A 20,076-nucleotide genomic window follows, 5' to 3' on the forward strand; every position below is an offset into this window, starting at 1 on the left:
GAATTGTTTACCAGGCGCCCCCACTGCAGCAGCAACAGCAGCAGCAGCAACACCAACAGCAGCAACAGCAACAGCAGCAATACCCAGCAGCAACATCTATTGTTAGACGCTGGCGTCGCTGTCGCCGCTTGGAGTGAATGTCCTCAGTTGGCACACAAAAACAAAAACACAAAACGACAGCAGCAACATCAGTGTGAGCGGGACGGGGCGAGAGCGAGAGAGCCGCACGAAGCAAAACGAGCCACAAAAAGCTACTTCGGCTGGCAGTTTTCGTGTTGCTCGGGGTCGTTTTGTGTTGCTGGTGGACGCTGCTTTCATTCGCAAATTGCTCGTCGTTGGCAGCGGTTGTGCAGAGCAAGAAAAGCGCGCGAAAAATCAAAAGAAAATATACAGCTGGATCAAGCGAAAGAGATAGAGAGCAGAGCCAACAGCAACAAATGTTCAATAGCAAATAATATCACACAAAATATTTTTGTTGGTGCCAGTGAAGTGAGATCAAAGTGAAGTGTGCAATGTTCCTTATTAGCCAATCGTAGAGCAACCAACAATCGAGAGTTCAAGTGTCATTCTGAAGCCAAAAAGCATAAAAATCTCTAATTCAAATATGGTTTGTGCAATGCAAGAGGTTGCTGCCGTGCAGCAGCAGCAACAGCAACAGCAACTCCAGTTGCCCCAGCAGCAACATCAACAACAGCAGCAGCAGCAGCACCAGACACAGCAGCAACATGGCACAACGATAGTGCTGCTGACTGGCAATGGCGGCGGTAATCTGCACATTGTCGCAGCACCGCAGCAACATCAGCCGCTGCAGCAACAGCAACACCAGCAGCATCACCATCACCAGCAGGCCAAGAGCCAACAGCTGAAGCAGCAACATTCGGCACTGGTCAAGTTGCTGGAATCAGCGCCCATCCAGAAGCAACAGCAGACGCCCAAACAAATTGTTTATCTGCAACAGCAGCAGCAGCAGCAACATCAGCAGCAGCAACAACAGCAACCGCAACGCAAGAGACTGAAAAACGAAGCAGCAATCGTACAACAGCAACAACAAACACCTGCAACACTAGTAAAGACAACCACCAACAGCAACAGCAACAACACCCAGACAACAAATAGTATTAGTCAGCAGCAACAGCAGCAGATTGTGTTGCTGCAGCAACACCAGCCTGCGACAGTAGCAACACCAAAGCCGCCATGTGCCGATCTGAGCGCCAAAAATGACAGCGAATCGGGCATCGAGTCGAACAGCGATGAGGATTGCCCGAGTGCCAACCCCGCAGCAACATCGCTCGAGGACAGCAGCTACGAGCAATATCAGTGTCCCTGGAAGAAGATACGCTATGCGCGGGAGCTCAAGCAACGGGAACTGGAGCAGCAGCAGACCACCACCACCAGTGGCAGCAATGCGCAGCAGCTCGATGCCAAGCCAGCTGCAATACCCACCAGCAACATCAAGCAGCTGCACTGTGATAGTCCCTTTTCGGCGCAGACCCACAAGGAAATCGCCAATCTCCTGCGACAACAATCCCAGCAACAGCAACACCAGGTGCAACAGCAGCACCAGCAGCAGCAACACCAGCAGCAGCAACACCAGCAGCAACAGCAACAGCAGCAGCAGCAACGTAGGGATAGCTCCGACAGCAACTGCTCGCTGATGAGCAACTCGAGCAACTCCAGTGCGGGCAATTGTTGCACCTGCAACGGCGGCGATGAGCAGCAGCTGGAGGAGATGGACGAGGCCCAGGATTCGGGCTGCGATGATGAGCTGTGCGAGCAGCACCACCAGCGACTGGACTCCTCGCAGCTAAACTACCTGTGCCAGAAGTTCGATGAGAAACTGGACACGGCGCTGAGCAACAGCAATGCCAACACGGGGAGGAGCACGCCAGCAATGTCAGCCAACGAAGATGCCGATGTAGGTTTTCAGGATCAGGGGGATATGTTTTCTAAAACTATAATATCTAGGGACTTTTCTAGGCCAACATATTATCAACATATTTATGATATCCTTTAAGCTATAATCATTGCTAATATCTGTTATTTTCCTTTATCTTTACAGGGCTTCTTCCGTCGCTCCATCCAGCAAAAGATCCAGTATCGCCCCTGCACCAAAAATCAGCAGTGCAGCATTCTGCGCATCAATCGCAATCGTTGTCAATATTGCCGCCTGAAAAAGTGCATAGCCGTGGGCATGAGTCGTGATGGTGAGTACCTTCAGTCTTTTGTCCTACAATATGATAGTATATTATGAAAGTATATCGAATAAGGGAGGGAAATTGAGCTAATAGAACGGGCCAAATTAATTCAAGCTCAAACTAATGCCAGCAGCAACATTTAGACGAGCATTCACACACGAGTGCCACACGAAGTTCGCTCGGCTTTTCTGAGTTCATTGACCAGCCGTGAACGAAATTTCAGCTCTGCGAGTGTGTGTGTGTGTGTGCGTCTGTATTGCAACATTTCGCTTGGCGCGATTTCACGGCAAAGTAAAAGTTGTCTATTTTGTTTAAACAAATTCCCCGAGCAACGCACACCCGCATGATAAATTGAGAGCAGGCTGTCGGCGAGAAGTGTGCGCCATTTCGAAATGGTGTTAAAAGTTGAATGAACGCACTTAACCCAAATCCATAATGGAGACAGCAGAGCGAGGCCATCAGTCTTGCTGTCTCTCTCTCTGGGAGCTCTCTTTGTCTCTGCCCCTCTCTTTCTCTCTCTCTTTGTTACGTTACGCTAAGCTGACTGCATTTGTTATTATTATTATTGAGTTTTGTAATAATTTGTTTAAATTAAGCTCATAGCCCGGAAAATATTTACAGGAAATAGCCAGCGATTATGAAAGCACAACACACACACACACACAGACAACTCACAACCAACACAAGCACACACTCTCAAACTCTCTCGCACTCTCTTTTCCACGTTCATTGACTTCTCGCTGGGCGGCCATGTTTGCTGTTTGCAGTGAAAACGAAAACGAAAGTGGTTCATGCGTGTGTGTGTGAGGTGGAGAGATAGAGCGGGATGGGTAGACTGGGGCAGAGCGGGACGGGAAGAGGCTGTTTTGTAGGCAACACGCAGACGCGGCCTTTGTGTAAAATATGTAGTATTTGTTGGTGCCTTCGATGTTGTAATTGATGGATTAGATTTTGATATTTATTTCGAATGTGGAGCGCGAGTGTGAGGCAATGGAAAGTAAAAAAAGAGAGCAGTGGAAAATATGAAGAGTGATATTAGGATAATTACTATGATGATTTTTAAATCTAGAAATGCAAATGCAGGATATTGATTCTTTCTCTACAAAGAAATACATTTTTTTTATCACTTTATTTACCCCTAAAAACACCCCCCATTGGTTTTGACAACTAGTTTTATGCCTTTGTTTACCACCACCAAACATTAACGAGGCCTCTCCGCTGTCACCATTAAAATCCTACCATTAATTAGCCACTAACCTAGAACACAATAATTTTTTAGCAAATCCTTGAACTAGTTCTGTGCCTAGAGCAACCCAAAGCTAGTGCCAAAAATAAGTCATGTGAACCGAACAAAAATTCGACCGCCAACCAAATAAACAGCAAACTCGAACTCGGCAACAGCAATGAAATGAAATCGAAAAAAAAAGAAAAAAAACAAAGAGAAAAAAGCAAACCAACAAATTTCGAATTGTTTATAATAAAAATGACCGTGTGCTATTTAAGCGACGGCGACTGCGCTGCCAGTTGCCTTATCTTTCAAGGAAAATTAAAATAAAAACGCACACGCCGAATAAAAAAAAAATCCGACGAGGGCCGCTGATGAACAATTTACAGTTATAAAACAAGAGCGACTGACCTAGAAAACTAGACGAAATCATAATTTAATTTTTGTTTATAAACAGTATTACAACGAAGAGACACACTACTTTCACTTTTTGATAAACCCCCAAAAAAAAAACATCTATATAATTGCCGTTGGCCATTTCGAAACACTTTCTTTTTCATTTCCTTTCGTTACATTTCGGCTGCTTTCATAATTTCTTCAGCCCAGTAATAGGCGCCATTTTGTTGGTGTTTGGTGTTTTTTTTTTGTGGCTGGCTTTTCCTTTTGGTATTGCAAAGACACGAAAATAACGCAAGAAATGAAAACGAAACCGAAATTTAGCGCACACAAGCGCCCCCCTCGAAAAAGTCAAATAAAATACGTCCCAACTCGGCTCAGTTCATTGACCGCCGCTGACGTGCAGGAAAACTGGGTCACCACCGACGGCGCGGCGGCCGAGCGGCGGCAGAGCTGCGGCAGCGCGGCAGTGAAGGTGCCTGCGCCTGTGTGCGCCATTCGTATCTGTGTGAGCGCCGATAGTAAACAACGAACAACGAACAATGTGCACAACACTCTCGTCGTCGCTTAATTTCGCTGCTCATTTTGCATTTGATTTTGCGGATTTGCTTGGAGATTTATTAGTTCACCGTGGGCTGGCCAAAAAAACAAAACAAAAAAAAAGATGGAAAACTTAAAACAATATATCGTTGGATTTTTTCTCGCCATATTCTAATTTTCTATATATTTATTTGTGGTCGCTGTGCTTTTCTCTATTGGCTGGCGAATGCACATGCACACATGCTGGCTTTTAATTGAAATGAACTTAAATTAGCGCGAGGTTAGGCAAATTGAAAGTAAATATGCAGCACGAACGAGAATCGAGATAAAGCCCGCGAAAAAGGGAGAACAAGAATGTTGCAGATTAGTTAAGTTGGGGGTTTTTAAGAAAAGGTTCTCAAAATATTTTTAGGATTTATTTTTCAACATTTTCTGCAGTGTTAAATGTATTTAAAGCTGTTTTATCTCCAAGATACTTTTGTATCTTTCTATCAAAATCTTGGCTTAGCAAAGAAGTTTAAAAACAAGTTAAGAAAAGGTTTCCATTTTTAAAAATTCTCCTCACTTTCAAATGTATCTAAAACCGTTTTATCTCCAAGATACTTTTGTATCTTTCGATCAAAATCATGGCTTAGCACACAAGTGTGAGGCAAATAGATAACCGCACCTACCAGCAACATGCACAGCAGCAATTAGTTGCTGGTGTGTCCCAAAAGCACATAAAATAATCAAACAATTGTCAATTATCGAAGGCACAGCATTTTTTCTATATATACACACACATAAATATATATATATAAACGGGCAACTACGACATGCTCGTTGTTGTTGTCGCAATCATTATTATTTTGAGGCTACACACACACAGCAGCAACACCAACAGCAACAACAACAGCATGCATGTAGATTTCGCCTTGCCTCGCCGCTGCGAGTGTTTTGAACTTTATTCAGGTCAATTACAAATACATTAAAATGCCAGTGCTACACACAGATACTCATGGCAAGCTGTTGACTAAAATAATATTGGAGGCTACACAAAATTTACAATAACAACGAGAACAAGGCGGACAAGGAGACCAGAGACTAGATACTATAGACTAGAGGCTACAGACCAGAGGCAATGGGTTCGGGGGGGGAATTCGGGGTTGGGCCTTTGGTAGGAGTTGAACACTTGGAACAGTTCAAGGAGCCTTCGACTCGGCTCATGAGAGTGGGCGCGTGAGTGGGCGGCGCTAGAACAGCTCACAGCTTCAAGTACAAAATGCTAATGATGACGATGTGGGTGAGGTTCTACAGTCGGTCGGTGGGTTCAGCAACTGAGGCTGTTCTATAGAGCTGGTGAAGGTTTTTGTGAGGCAATCGAGAAGATTGAACTGGTCAGTACAGCAATGAGAGCTAAAAATAGCTACTAATATATGCCTGGCTTTGGTATACTTTCAGTATTTTTGGTATTATTTTATTATATCATTAAAAATACATTTTGTCATAGATAAACTTACTTTCCAAGTCATTTCTTTCTGGATTTTTCCTGGTATACCCATCTTTTAAGCCCAGTTACTCCACTCCCTTAACGCTTATACAATTACTTACTGTCCATAAGTGAAATCATTTCACGCGTGTCATCCATCACCAAAAAAAAGGAGAAAAAAGCCAGCAAAAAGAGAGCAGCAAAAAAATACTTCAACAACGGCAGCTGCTTGACAACTTGAGTTGAAGCTTCTTTTATTTTTTTTCGTATTTTCTTTCTTTTTCTCGCTTTGGTTACATAAAGTCAGTTTGCCTGGCTGCCTTCACCTGCCTCACAAAAAACTGTTAACGGTGAAATTGCAAAGAAAAGAGCGCCAAAAGCAGCGAAAAAGAAAGAAAAGCAGGCAAGAGCCAAAGCGAACGTAACAAACTTGTTTTACACGAGACGCTGGCGTCGCCTACTACGCAAGTTGAACCTTCAAAAGGTTCATTTACCTCAAAGCCACGAAGAGCAATTCGCATTCGCGTTCGCGTTCGTCTGGCAGCTCGAACGAGCCGAGTTTTGGACGCTTTTTTTCCCGGAGAGGGGGGGGGACGAAATAAAAAATGTACTTTCGCTTTTTTCAATGCCTCGGCGCCAAAAAACTAGTTTTCCAGCTCTCAAAATTGCTCGCCGAGAGAGCAGCATTGCAGCAATATTGCAGTTGCTGTTGGCCGATGTTGCTGCTGCTGCTGTTGCAGTTGCTGCTGCTGTTGCTGCTGCTGCTGCTGCTGTTGCTGCTTTTGGGCCACAGTTAAACGACCGAGCCGCAGAGTTCAACGACTCTTGTAAAATTTCTCGAAGGTTTCGCATTGCAACATCATCCAACGAGCAGTCGCAACTTGTTCGAAGCTGCATTTGCATGCCGTCTCTCTTTGCCTCTCTTGCCCCGTCTCTCTCTCGCCTGCATATACCCCTCTCTTTCGTGTGCTGAATGCTGTTCATTGCACTCGGCCTCGTTTCGTTCGGCTGCAATTTTTGCACGACGTCAGAGGCTGAGAGCAAAATGCGAATGTTTCGCCAAGGGGGGGTTTTGCGAGGGGGCAGGGGCAGCCGCAAGGGGTTATTGAGGGGTGGAGGGGTTTCGGGGTGCCTGCAGTTTGTCGCCGAGTGCAGCGACTCTTATTTGGGTCAGGCACGGTCATTCGCCTCTGCGGCAGCAACGACGGCGACGGCATTGGCGCGCATTTATTCGAAAATGATTAGACACGAAATGGAATTATTTTTGCGTACGCCTTTGAAGTCCGTTCGCTTGCAATGCGCGTAGATGCAGATCAGCTTGACCCAATTTTCCATCTTTTTTTTTCAGGGGGAGAATAATTTCTGAACTTGTAAACAAGTTGGGTATTTATTGGGAATTTTGTTAAGGGGAGTTGTAAAGGTCAGGGATGGTTTGGAAAATTATGATCACTATTTAGGAAAGTTTATATACTTATTTTTAAACAAATTACATAGCTTAGATACTTTTCTCTATTTTAAAAATTAATTCATTATAATTTTCCTACATTACTCATCCGCCTTGTGGCCCCAAATTAGCCTTAAATGCGGCTGCCTTCGTATGCCTTTTGTTTGATTTTCGCCTTTTGTTCCCCGCACTTCATCGATGAGCAATGAAATGAGGCACGACCTTTTCATGTAAAATTAATAATATGGCACAGGGTCTACTCTACCCTGAGCGATCCGAGCGATGTCAAGTGCTGTGCGCTATATGCGCGGCGGCGACCTCCCCGACGTTTTTCATTGAGAGGCATTTTTCATGACCCACAAAAGCCAGCGCCGAAGGCTCCAAACCGAAAATAAAACTTGCTTGTGCGGGGGCTTTCTTTTGTCTTCCAAGAAACTTCAAGAAACTTCGAAAACAAACGCATGATGGCTTCATTATTATTATTGTTATTATTTTTATTATTTGGGGTTCAGTTCGGCCCCTTTCTTTGGCATATCATTTCTTTTGTGTGCCCCCCTTTGTTTGTCCGTTCGGCTCTTTCCACACACTCTTCGATCGCGCTGTAAACAACTTACGCAAGCAAACCAAAAACCAAAAAACAGAAAAAACAGAAAAACCAAAAAACCAAAGCAACAACAATTGTGTCGCTTATGTGACTTTACGTAAAGCCATCCAAAAGGTGTCTGTGAATCACCTTTCCTATACCAATAAGCCCCACAAACGAAAGTAGGCCTCTTCCTCCGCTCGTTGGGTGCATTGAACTCGAGTGTGTGTCTCTCGTAAACAACATGTTTGGTTTTCGGCTTTCGTTTATTACTTCCCCGTAATTCAGGAAGTTGGCCGCACAAATGCCCAAAACAATAACAAGAAATCATAAACAATTCGAGTTTAGAAAGCAACTCGATACAAGGCACTTGGGATGGCACGGCGCAAAATGAGGCTAGCCTCGCGTCTTGTCGCAGTGAAAGTGAAACTTGTTAATTGGCTTTTAATTGCCGGCATTATTGTGAATGTCAATTATGACCAAAGCGATGCTATTGAACTGGTTTCGAGTCTCTCAAGCGGCTAAAGAAGAAGCTTACATAAGATTTGCCTTGTAAATGAGAGATGAGATATTAGGAAAAATGTATCTCATAACTATATTCTTAGATAAATAAAAAGAAATACAAATAATTTCCATAGCAGATGACACAACTTGAGGGGTACGAAATAATGGGTGTAATTACAAAAAAAAAGGCCATTAAATTACGAGCCTGTTATCACATCGCAATCGTTTCGTTTTTGGGCCACCTTCGCCCTGGTTGAATCCAGTTGTCTCTCCTCTTTAGCCCCAATCTGCGGGTCGTTATGCAACCTTTATAGGCCTAGCCAACACACGGTGTTGACCAATCCAGTCGCTTGCATTTCCACGGCACGCACGAAAATTTCTACCCGAAAAAGAGCCAAACAACTTTCACTTTTACTTTCGTCGCATCGCCGGAATGATTATTAAATGTTGCTCGTTGTTCGTTCGTTCGTTACGTTTTTGTGGCCTCATTCGGGCGGCCAGGTTCATTGACCATTGACGATGGCGGGGTAAACCGAAACTTCGCGATGACAAAGCCAGAGTTTTGGATAAACAAACAATCTGGAACACTCACGTCAGTGGGCGATGATCGCCGCAGTGGGTGAGTCAGCCATGAAGGCAGTAAAATAGAGGAAAAAGATCTGCATTCAAATGCAAACTCAATGCTTAACCCTCGAACGGGCAGACGGGGCCAGAGACGTCGTAAATTATCCACTCGGGCATGAAGTCATCAAGTGTGATTTAGCAATCTCATTACTGGCCTCAGCCTCCAGTCTAGATTTTCCACCTGCCAACGTGACGTATGCGCAATGTTTCACCCACATCACTCATACGCACCGCGAAAAAGGTCCCGCTACAAAATATTCAAAGTGCGGCAAAAGCTTTACTGAAAGCTTGCAAAACTCAACACGATTTGCTCTTAAGTGGTGAAAAGCTCTAAGAAGCTTAAGAGAGTAGGCACTGCTCTTTGGATTCGTTTTCTCTTCCGAGTTTGTTGAACTTTCCTTCTATGGCTGAAGATGTCCAAGAAAAGAGAGATATAAGCGCCGATAAAGCGCCCTTAAAGAAGAAGAGCTGTGGCAAGCTTATCAGAAAAGCTTATCAGTGGTTGAACTTGCTTTGTGCGTGGGGTGGGTCATTGTTTCAATATATTTAAGAACAATTACAGTAGGCAAATATGTACATGATAAATATTAAGGGAATAAATATTATTTTAGCATAATTAGTAAGGGAAGCTTGACACGATTTCAACTTTATGTTTTATAAAAGTGTCTATCAGAGAAGGTTTAAAAATACATTTACTTTTAATAACTTTTTTCGAAATCTGAAATAATTCCGTTTTAAAACAAGACTCAGGTACTTAAAGAGCTGCGCTTCTTATCACTGCCTCAGTTCTCTTTCGTTGGCTTGTTGCCTCCGCAGAACAACAAAGGTTGTCAAAGAGCTTTTGCCGCTCTTAAGCCCGCTCTCTTTGGCTCTCTTCCACCGCTCCGTTGGTCGTTGCCTCTGCGGCTTTTAGCCCGTGTGTTTTTGTGTTTTGTGCGGCGTTTTCAGTTTTCTGTTTCTGTTTCGGTTTCTGTTTTGAGACCGAAGCTCAGTCGCCGTCGCAGTCGCCGCAGTTGAGGTTCGCTCTCCTCGATTTGCCAGATACAGATACAGATACAGATACCATACCATACCGTACCGAACCCTACTCTGGGTATATTCGTAACGCGCTTTGGCTTTTACAGTTAGTCGCGTTCGAGACCTTGTCGAGTTTTGTCATATTAGCCAGCGATCCGCGGGATCCGAAATAAGCCAAGAATAACGCGAGTGCGGCTGGTGCCACAAGCAACTAAACCCATATTTAAGGGCAATATCAGTTAAATTAAATTCAATTAAATTAAACAAAATGCTGATCAATGCCAATGAATGTTAAATGCAATTGTTAATGTGAAGAAAAGTCGACCAAGTCTCCCCAAAATAAAAAAAACTACTCACTCGTCTGTCTGGATTACGCGCCTAAAACCACCAACCAACCAAAACCAACCACTAATTTATTTGCTAAATATTCCAAAAATGCAATCAATGTGAAAAGCAAGCAAACAAAGTTCCTCTCACAACAAAACAGCAGTTGATAAAAAATATTTAACCGAGATTAAGTGCAACTAAGATAACAAGTTTTCTCAAACAAAATAACCATATGTACCTGAGTACCAACCAAAAAGCTGTGTGTGTGCCAAAAGAAACCCACAAGAATTATCCAAAAAATATTTAATGAGCAAGCTCAACTGAGTGGTTGATGTGCCCCCAAAGGGAGAAGTGACCAAGTCAAGATATTTCGTCAAAATAAACCCCGAAAACAAGCACAGAAAACATAAAAATGGGCGAAGAACTGCCGATATTGAAGGGCATACTCAAAGGCAATGTCAACTATCACAATGCGCGTAAGTTAACCGATCCGAAAGTCGCACAAAGTCAGAGTTAGAAAGTGAAAGAGCCAAACACCAATTTCCCTAAGCCAGCTGACATAGATTTGGCTATGTAAAAAGAGTTGAACGAAATTCAAATAACACCCAGCTTTCGGTTTCCAAAAAAAAAGCTGACAAACTCCCAGAGAAATGCAGGCGTTCTGAGATTCTCCACTTTTGATTTGCTTTTTGTTTACTTTTTTTTTCGATGCCTCCAAACAAATAGCAACAGCCAAAAGCGAGCGCCATTGAAGTGTTGACCTCGTTTATAAACATACAATAATTTTTTCTTTGCCGCGGAAGAGCTTTAAACTTGAATCGAAACTGCGGCGAAGGCAGCGTTGCGTTGCTATTTTCTAAAAAAAACAGAAAAAACTGAAAAAAAACAGTCGAAAGAGCGGAGCAACAATATCGCATGTTTGACCAACTTTTTCAGTCTCTCCGCATGGGAAAGTTGGACGTTGCGGCGCGTCGCTCTAATTTCTACGCGCAGCCCGTCGCTGCGCCTGCGCAGACTTCATTTTCCATTTCGTTTGACCTGGATTTCGCTGCGCGGCAAGTGGGTCACACTCTCTCGCTGGCTGCTGGAAAAAGCAGTGAAAAATCAGTAAACGAGCTGTTTCACTTTTGCCAACGAGCCGGAGTGAAATTGTGCGCGTAGAAATTTCTTTTGACATTGAAAAGTTGGCCAAACATTTGTCAGATTTTGTTTGATGGTTGCAAATGGCCAGGGGGCTTTGGGAAAATAATGCAAATGGGGTAAAATTGTTCCAAATGAGCAAATAAATAAGTTTCGCTGTGGGAAATAATTTAAATAACTTTTGAAGTATTTCTTAAATATATAAAAATATTATTATTTATTTAAAAAATCTAATTAATATATGGGTAGAGCTTAAAACCTGTTTAATTATAAATTAAACTCCCCTTGATCGGCTGCAAACCTTCTTCTCAATTAGCAAGCCCACAATGCGACCGACTTTTATCGATCCCCCTTCTCTGCACTCCTCTGTGATTTATTCCTAGTGCGAAAAACGTGACCGCAAACGTGTCTGATTTTTTCCTCTCTCGTTGGTGAAATGTGAAAGTTCACCCACATACAAATTTTTTCGGCTGCGGCCAAAGGCAGAAATTAAAAATCTAAAAAAAGAGAAAGTGTAACAGGGGAGAGAGAAGACTGAAGACCGAAGACTGACAGACTGAAGACCGAAGAAACACAGAGGCAGCTGAGGCAATGACCCACTTCGAAGGGCAGTAAATTGCAGGGGGGAACGGGGCACTTCCTGCGTGACAACAGGACAACAGCTGTCCGTTGCACCTGCTCTGCGTGCAGTGAAGTGTGCAATTGATGGGGGGCACCATAATTTTATGCTCAAGTTTAAGTTTAAGCACCGCTTACAAGGCCGAAAATTAACCAAAAACCTATCTTCTTGCCATTGCAGCTGTGCGTTTTGGACGCGTGCCGAAGCGCGAAAAGGCGCGTATCCTGGCGGCCATGCAACAAAGTACCCAGAATCGCGGCCAGCAGAGGGCCCTCGCCACCGAGCTGGATGACCAGCCACGCCTCCTCGCCGCCGTGCTGCGCGCCCACCTCGAGACCTGCGAGTTCACCAAGGAGAAGGTCTCGGCGATGCGGCAGCGGGCGCGGGACTGCCCCTCCTACTCCATGCCCACACTTTTGGTGAGTCTTACTTTGAGTTCTACCTTCTAGATATAAAACTATAGATAAAAAACGTAGAAAATGTTGAGAAAATACGGTAGAAACGAAGATAATACGAATAGTATAGGTATTTTATAGTCTTTGGTAGCTTATACTATGATAGAAGGTTTAGTAAATATAGAATGTAGGATATACTTTTGAGGGACGTATACAGTTAAAACATATAGATCACTAAAATAATGATATATTTTTTATAGAACCTCACACTCAGCATTGAGTTACAACTAATGTACAACATAGACATATTATTACTACACCACTTACAGTACTATCATAAATAACCATTGGCCATAAAATTATGAAAATGCCAGCTGCCCTAGGTCTATCAGTACATTATTAATAGTCCGCCAAAGGTTACGGCGTAGGCGAAGTCACATTTCCGGGCCGCCGACTTCTGTTGACATGCATAGATCAGCCATTATAGTAACAACAACATTTGTAGACTAGCTAGTTACTGCTTACTGGTGGTGACTGCCTACTGCCGGCGTTAGTCATGCGCCAAGGTGAACCTGTTTGCACGATTCTAAACCAGGAAATCGCGGGCCACACGTAGACGCGTCTACAAGCGCGACTCTTTCGGTCTTCAGTCTTCGGCGATTCTTGCGGGGCCTCCAAACGAGGCCATTGAAGTGGCAAGTTTGGGGTCAAGTTCTTGACGAAAAGCCCGTCAATGTCAAAGTTGTGACGTTTCATTTGACAGCTGACGGATGATGAATGCTGGCTATCGCTCTTTGTAAATTCCATTTTCTGTTTGCTCTACAATTTTTGGGGTCAGAAGAAATGGTTGATCAGATTCGTTGCTGAAAATAATACCCATAAGAACCATTTGTTATACCAAAACCGAAAGCGATAAAGAAAAGTGCTTCATACATACATACTTATAAAAAAACGTGTCCCGGCTCTCGGCAACAACAAAGTACACAAATAAAGTTCTAAAGCTCAAGGTCAAGCGTAGCGTCATTATTAATGAAAGCACATATCGCGGGGGGGAAAGAGAGGGGTAGTGAGAGCGAGAGAGAGACAGAGCACAGGATTAGAGGGAGACGGCTAGGGCGGGCCAGACACATGCGTTGCCATTTAAATAAATTATTATTAAAATATTTAAAAAAGCTACATCAGAACTGAAAAAAAAATGTGAAAAAACAGCCGTACAAAAAGTCAAGTGCAAGGCTAAAAAAGTTAAAATTTGATTTGGTGATTCGAGAAGAAAGAAATCCAAAGCGATCGACAGTTCAAGAAGTGCTATATTATACTATATAACACACAAACAGCGGTGGAGAACGACCTTGGGGCGAGTTATTTTTCAACCTTGGAAAGAACGAAATGAGCGGACCTATCGCCTCCCTCTCTTTCTCTGTTTGCAGTTGATATTTCCACTATATATGAGTAAACAATAATGGCACTAAAAAATATGCATAAAATGTCATGAGTATGAGGAAGCGAATGCCAGACGAACGGCGTCACAAAAATGCAATATACATATATCTACGTTTCTATATAGAGGGACAAAAGTACGGCGAGAGCAATCTGTAAGATTGTCAGGTGGTTCATTAGGAAGCGTCGTAATATTCCGTTTTATGACGGAAGGCGGAAGATTCGCCGCCGGTGCAAGGTGAGGTTAAGTCGCAGCGATCTCGGCAATTCCCTGCAAATTCCGCATAGAAATAGAATAGAAATTCCTCTAGCCAAACGATTAGCCCTAAAGATTATTCAATCTGGCAGTCCATATCAGCCGGTACAAGAGTTCTGCGAATTATTTTTGGCAAGAACACGAGGACCAACGCCAATTGAAGGTCAATTCGGATGAGGTTGGGATCTTGTGATATGTCGGGGAATTCGGGGAGCGCTACCCAGTCATAAATAGCAGCCCCCACCGCTCACCCATTAGTATACTCGCAAACTATTTCCGCTTTTGCGCAAATGGGAAATATATTTTCGTGGCGAAAAATCAAATGATACGACGACGTCAAAGCGCCGGCGAAAGGAAAATGCGGGGGAAAATGCTGCTTGCCGGTTGCCGGCTGCTATTTTCCCGCTCTCTCTCTTGTGCGAGCCAATTTCATTCTATTGTATATATTTTCCTTTATTTTTTTTTTGCACAAAGAAAACACATTTTCAAGGTTAATCAGACGAAAATCGAAAGAGAAAAAAGAAGCGGCGGCAGACAGCACAACGTGTGCTTATTGAAACAGAACGAAACGAGTAAAAAAATCTAGAAACACACATGAAATCAAACGTAAATTAAAAATCAAGTTGCTGAAAACAATGGTGGGTAGCTCACGGTGATGATTATGATGATGTTGATGATGTCTGGGGCACTTGGCGCATGTTCATGTAACTCAAAACCCGGAAAGCCGAATGGCGAAATAACATGAACATTCGCTTGGCTTAGACTGGGCGCAATTCCACCCCCTTTTCCATGCCGCTGGCTGAAAAAAAACACGCGCCGAAAGCAGGAAAAAGAAAAACAACTATAGTAACGGCACACAATCCGGAACCTTGAACTCTAGTTCGTCGACCTTGGCTGCTAATGTCAGCAGTAAAAGCTCGCAACTATGGGGGATGTACCATGTATATAGGGAGGGTGGGAAAAGCGGGAGCAGCCCCTAGAAACTAGAACCAAACCAGAAAACTAAAAGCCAGCTGACGTAGGCAAAGCTTTTCTTTCTATTTTTTTGTATAAACTAAAAAGCTTCCAGCGGTGTTTAAGGAAATGCGACATTCGTAGAGGGAGACGGCAGATAGCTGGCGTGGTGGGCGTGCGGAAGTACAAATAGTTATTATTATTGATTTAAATGAGTGGGCCAGGAGGGGAGGTTCGCTGACCTTCGCGTGTGAAATAAGCGATGACGTGATGGGGCAAGGGGAAAACTGCTACGCCAACTAGCCAAGCAACAGTTACGGGAAAAGTTTATCATATACCGTCTATAGACAGGTTCTATGACAGTAGCTACAACTTTGTATAAGTTTGGTATTGGAAAAACTCATACCCCTGCATGTATTATACTTTAAAGTATTCAATCTTAGATCCTTAGCACCCTTAGTTCAAAGTTTGGTGTTAGAAAAACTCTCATCCCTGGATGTATTATACCCTTATTTAGCCAATTTAAGATCCCTACCATCCCAACACCCATTCTAACCCACTATATCTTGTTTTTCCTATCATTACAGGCCTGTCCGCTGAACCCCGCCCCTGAGCTGCAATCGGAGCAGGAGTTCTCGCAGCGTTTCGCCCACGTGATCCGCGGCGTGATCGACTTCGCCGGCATGATTCCCGGCTTCCAGCTGCTCACCCAGGACGACAAATTCACGCTCCTGAAGGCCGGGCTCTTCGATGCCCTGTTCGTGCGCCTGATCTGCATGTTCGACTCCTCGATTAACTCCATCATCTGCCTGAATGGCCAAGTGATGCGACGAGATGCCATCCAGAATGGGGCCAATGCCCGCTTCCTGGTGGACTCCACCTTCAACTTTGCAGAGCGCATGAACTCGATGAACCTCACAGATGCCGAGATTGGCCTGTTCTGCGCCATTGTGTTGATCACACCGGACCGCCCTGGACTGCGCAATTTGGAGCTGATCGAAAAGATGTACTCGCGCTTGAAGGGATGCCTGCAGTACATTGTGGCCCAGAACAGGCCCGATCAGCCGGAGTTCCTGGCCAAGCTGCTGGAGACGATGCCCGACCTGCGCACCCTGAGCACCCTGCACACCGAGAAGCTGGTGGTCTTCCGCACCGAGCACAAGGAGCTGCTGCGCCAGCAGATGTGGTCCATGGAGGACGGCAGCAACAGCGATGGCCAGCAGAACAACAAGTCGCCCACGGGCAGCTGGGCGGATGCCATGGACGTGGAGGCGGCCAAGAGTCCGCTGGGCTCCGTTTCTAGCAGTGAGTCCGCCGATCTGGACTACGGCAGTCCGAGCAGTTCGCAGCCGCAGGGCGTGTCCCTGCCCTCGCCGCCGCAACAGCAGCCGTCGGCGCTGGCCAGTTCGGCTCCCTTGCTGGCCGCCACCCTCTCCGGCGGCTGTCCGCTGAGGAATCGGGCCAACTCCGGCTCCAGTGGTGACTCCGGAGCAGCCGACATGGACATCGTTGGCTCCCATGCTCATCTCACCCAGAACGGGCTGACCATCACGCCCATTGTGAGACACCACCAACAGCAGCAGCAGCAACAGCAGCATCAGCAGCAGCAGCAACAGCAACAGTTGTGCCACCAGCAGCAGCAGCACCCACAATTGCACCACCATCTGACCGCCGGAGCAGCCCGCTACAGGAAGTTGGACTCGCCCACGGATTCGGGCATTGAGTCGGGCAACGAGAAGAACGAGTGCAAGGCCGTCAGCTCGGGTGGCTCCAGCTCCTGCTCCAGTCCGCGTTCCAGTGTGGACGATGCCCTGGACTGCAGCGATGCTACCGCCGCCGGCAATCAGGGCCAGCATCAGGTGCCGCATCCCCAGCTGAGTGTGGTGGCCGTCTCGCCAGTCCGCTCACCCCAGCCCTCGAGCAGTGGCCATCTGAAGCGTCAGATTGTGGAGGACATGCCCGTGCTGAAGCGGGTGCTCCAGGCGCCGCCACTGTACGACACCAACTCGCTGATGGACGAGGCCTACAAGCCGCACAAGAAGTTCCGGGCCCTGAGGCATCGGGAATTCGAGACCGCTGAGGCGGATGCCAGCAGTTCCACATCCGGTTCGAACAGCCTGAGTGCCGGCAGTCCGCGGCAGAGTCCCATACCCATACCGAACAGCGTGGCCACGCCCCCGCCCTCGGCGGTCAGCGCCGCCCTCGGGAATCCCGCCCAGAGCCAGCTGCACATGCACCTGACCCGCGCCAGTCCCAAGGCCTCGATGGCCAGCTCGCACTCGGTGCTGGCCAAGTCGCTGATGGCCGAGCCTCGGATGACGCCCGAGCAGATGAAGCGCAGCGACATCATTCAGAACTACTTGAAGCGGGAGAACAGCTCGGCGGCCAGCAGCACCACCAACGGCGTGGGCAACCGCAGTCCCAGCAGCAGCTCCACGCCGCCGCCGTCGTCGTCATCGTCGTCGTCGGTGTCGGTTGGCCAGGGTCAGCAGCGGTGGGGCAGCAGCTCGGTGATCACCACCACCTGCCAGCAGCGCCAGCAGTCCGTCTCGCCGCACAGCAACGGCTCCAGCTCCAGCTCGAGCTCCAGCTCCAGCTCCAGTTCGTCCTCCTCCTCCACCTCCACATCCTCCAACTGCAGCTCCAGCTCGGCCGGCAGCTGCCAGTACTTCCAGTCGCCGCACTCGACGAGCAATGGCACCGGCACCACCGCCGGCACCTGTGCTCCGGCCAGCTCCAGCACCTCGGGATCGGGCTCGAGCAGTGGCACACCGCTGCTGGAGCTGCAGGTGGACATCGCCGACTCGGCGCAGCCGCTCAATCTGTCCAAGAAATCGCCCACGCCGCCGCCCAGCAAGCTGCACGCCCTGGTGGCCGCCGCCAATGCCGTTCAGCGGTATCCCACTTTGTCCGCCGATGTCACGGTGACCGCCTCGAGTGGCGGTCCTCCGTCGGCGGCGGCCAGTCCGGCACCGAGCAGCAGTCCGCCGGTGGGATCACCCAATCCGGGACTGACCAGCGCCGTGCACACGGTCAAGATGGAGGCGTAAGGGAGGCGGTTGCGCCTGGAGAAGTGGGAGAGACAGAGACTGGGAGTGGCAGTGGCAGTGAAGCAGGATCACCAGGGGTCACCAGGGATCTCCACCAGGGGTCACCAGGCATCCTTAGCAGGAGTTGAATTAAATTATTTTACCTTTTAATTGAGCCGTGTACAAAGTTTCAACGCAAAACCAACATGCATGCAATTTAAAAAAAAAACTAATATTTAAAGCAACAACAAACAAAACAACTACAAGTTATTAATTTAAAAAACAAACAAAACAAAAAACCCAAGCTTGAATGGTATTACAGAAGAAAAATGAAGAAAAACACTGAAAAAAAACATAAATATATTTTAGCAGTTAAACTTTAACGTAGCGAGAAACCAACAAAAACAAGGCAGCGCTCTGATTTTGCATTGAATTTTCTTCAGTTGCTAACCACAACGCCCCCCCACCCCCAACCCCCTTACAAACACCCCCCTCGTCTATCGAACCCTAATTGTTTTATAAGTTTTAAGCTCTTGTTGTACATATTAATTACGTTTATGAGTAACTATGTTTAGCGCTTTAGTTGTAGGTGGAGCAAAACTACTTTGCTTTTTTTGGATGTTTTTTGAAAAAACTGCAAATTATTATTATTAAATTTTTAAATACCGACAAAAAAACAAAACAAAAACAATGTGTGTGAAATTTTTTATTGTGCGATCTCCGAGCAGAATTGAAGTGCAGTTTGCAACAAATTTTAACTACGATTAAGTTGATAACGATTCATTTTTTATGAATTTAACTAATTTTATGAATTTGTTATAGTTTTCCACCTTTCTATCGACCCCTCTGACTTTCTATCCAGCTATCCGTATTCCCGATTTCTCCTTTGGCACAAAGCTCTTTTCTATGCTAAAGATTCAAGTGGAATAAATATTGTTTTCTAATTTTAAAAATACCACAAAAATACATTTAAAATAAACAAGAAATGAATGAAAATCAAACAAAATGCTTAAAGTTTTAGCAGCAAGCAGTAAGACGATGATGGAGCAGAGAAACCCAACGTTAAATATATCTGTTGTGTATATAGTTAAATGTTAAATTAAACAAAAAAACATATTTAAAGTACATATAAATACACATAAATATTAATGAAGAAACCTATGCTTAAAAGATTCAATGTTTGATTGGCATCTTAGAAAACCAAGCAAAAAATACAAAAAAAAAGAAAACAGAAATTATGATATATTATTTAAACGTAACGTATACATTTATATTACAGAAAAACAAAAGAGAAAACTTGCGGTAGCAACAAAACTATTATTATAATTACATTTTAATTATGCTGTACTATTATGATTATTAATTATTATGATTAATTAATTACGATTTTTATGCTTAGACAAACCAACAACAAAAAACAAAGATGCAAAAACAACAAAAAAAAAACAAAAAACAAGCAAAAAACTACACTGGCGCAGAAATTTGTATTGTCAAATCAATAAAAAATTTGTTTAAAAATTTCAAAAAAACCTCTTAAGTTTTTTCATTTCAATTTCTTTTTCAGTTTTATATTTTTTCCAGTTTTTCAGTTTTCTATTACCTCGCTTTGGAGTGGTAAGATTTTGAATTTCAGTTGGTTTGATTTTCATTTTGACTACCGTGCTGTAAAAAATATTCAACAAATTATATCTAAAGTATTTATATCAGAATTAAATCAACAACAATTTTATGTGTATAAATGAGCCACAAGGAAAACCCTCGGCGTTGGCAGAAAAAATTCCAGAAAGAAGGAAAAATCTACAAAAATATTATATATTCTTTTAAAATTTATGCAGCGTAAGGAAGCGTTGGTTCCACCAAAAACCACGAAATTTAACAAAGATATCACACTTCAATATTTGACTCTATATATACACACAAGCA

The 20,076-nt window shown here is 44.8% G+C and overlaps 1 protein-coding gene across 6 annotated transcripts in view; it reads left to right on the plus strand.

The window, feature by feature from the left end:
• Eip75B (Ecdysone-induced protein 75B) overlaps positions 1-19,682 on the plus strand; it is a 110,739-nt gene extending 91,057 nt beyond the window's left edge. For 4 of the 6 annotated variants that reach the window (XM_070996445.1, XM_036816402.3, XM_065864942.2 and 1 more), the window contains 3 exons: positions 2,060-2,204; positions 12,263-12,501; positions 15,712-19,682. In XM_070996445.1, the coding sequence (XP_070852546.1) occupies positions 2,060-2,204; positions 12,263-12,501; positions 15,712-18,174 (2,847 nt within the window). In that variant the 3' untranslated portion in view covers positions 18,175-19,682. Of the gene's footprint in view, positions 1-331; positions 1,916-2,059; positions 2,205-9,985; positions 10,800-12,262; positions 12,502-15,711 lie in introns of those variants that run through there. The other 2 variants (XM_036816403.3, XM_036816405.3) reach the window with 2 other exon arrangements.
• The last annotated feature ends 394 nt before the right edge of the window (positions 19,683-20,076 follow it).

This window comes from Drosophila suzukii, chromosome 3 (assembly GCF_043229965.1).
Source record: "Drosophila suzukii chromosome 3, CBGP_Dsuzu_IsoJpt1.0, whole genome shotgun sequence".
In the NCBI taxonomy this organism is placed as follows: Eukaryota; Metazoa; Arthropoda; class Insecta; order Diptera; family Drosophilidae; genus Drosophila; species Drosophila suzukii.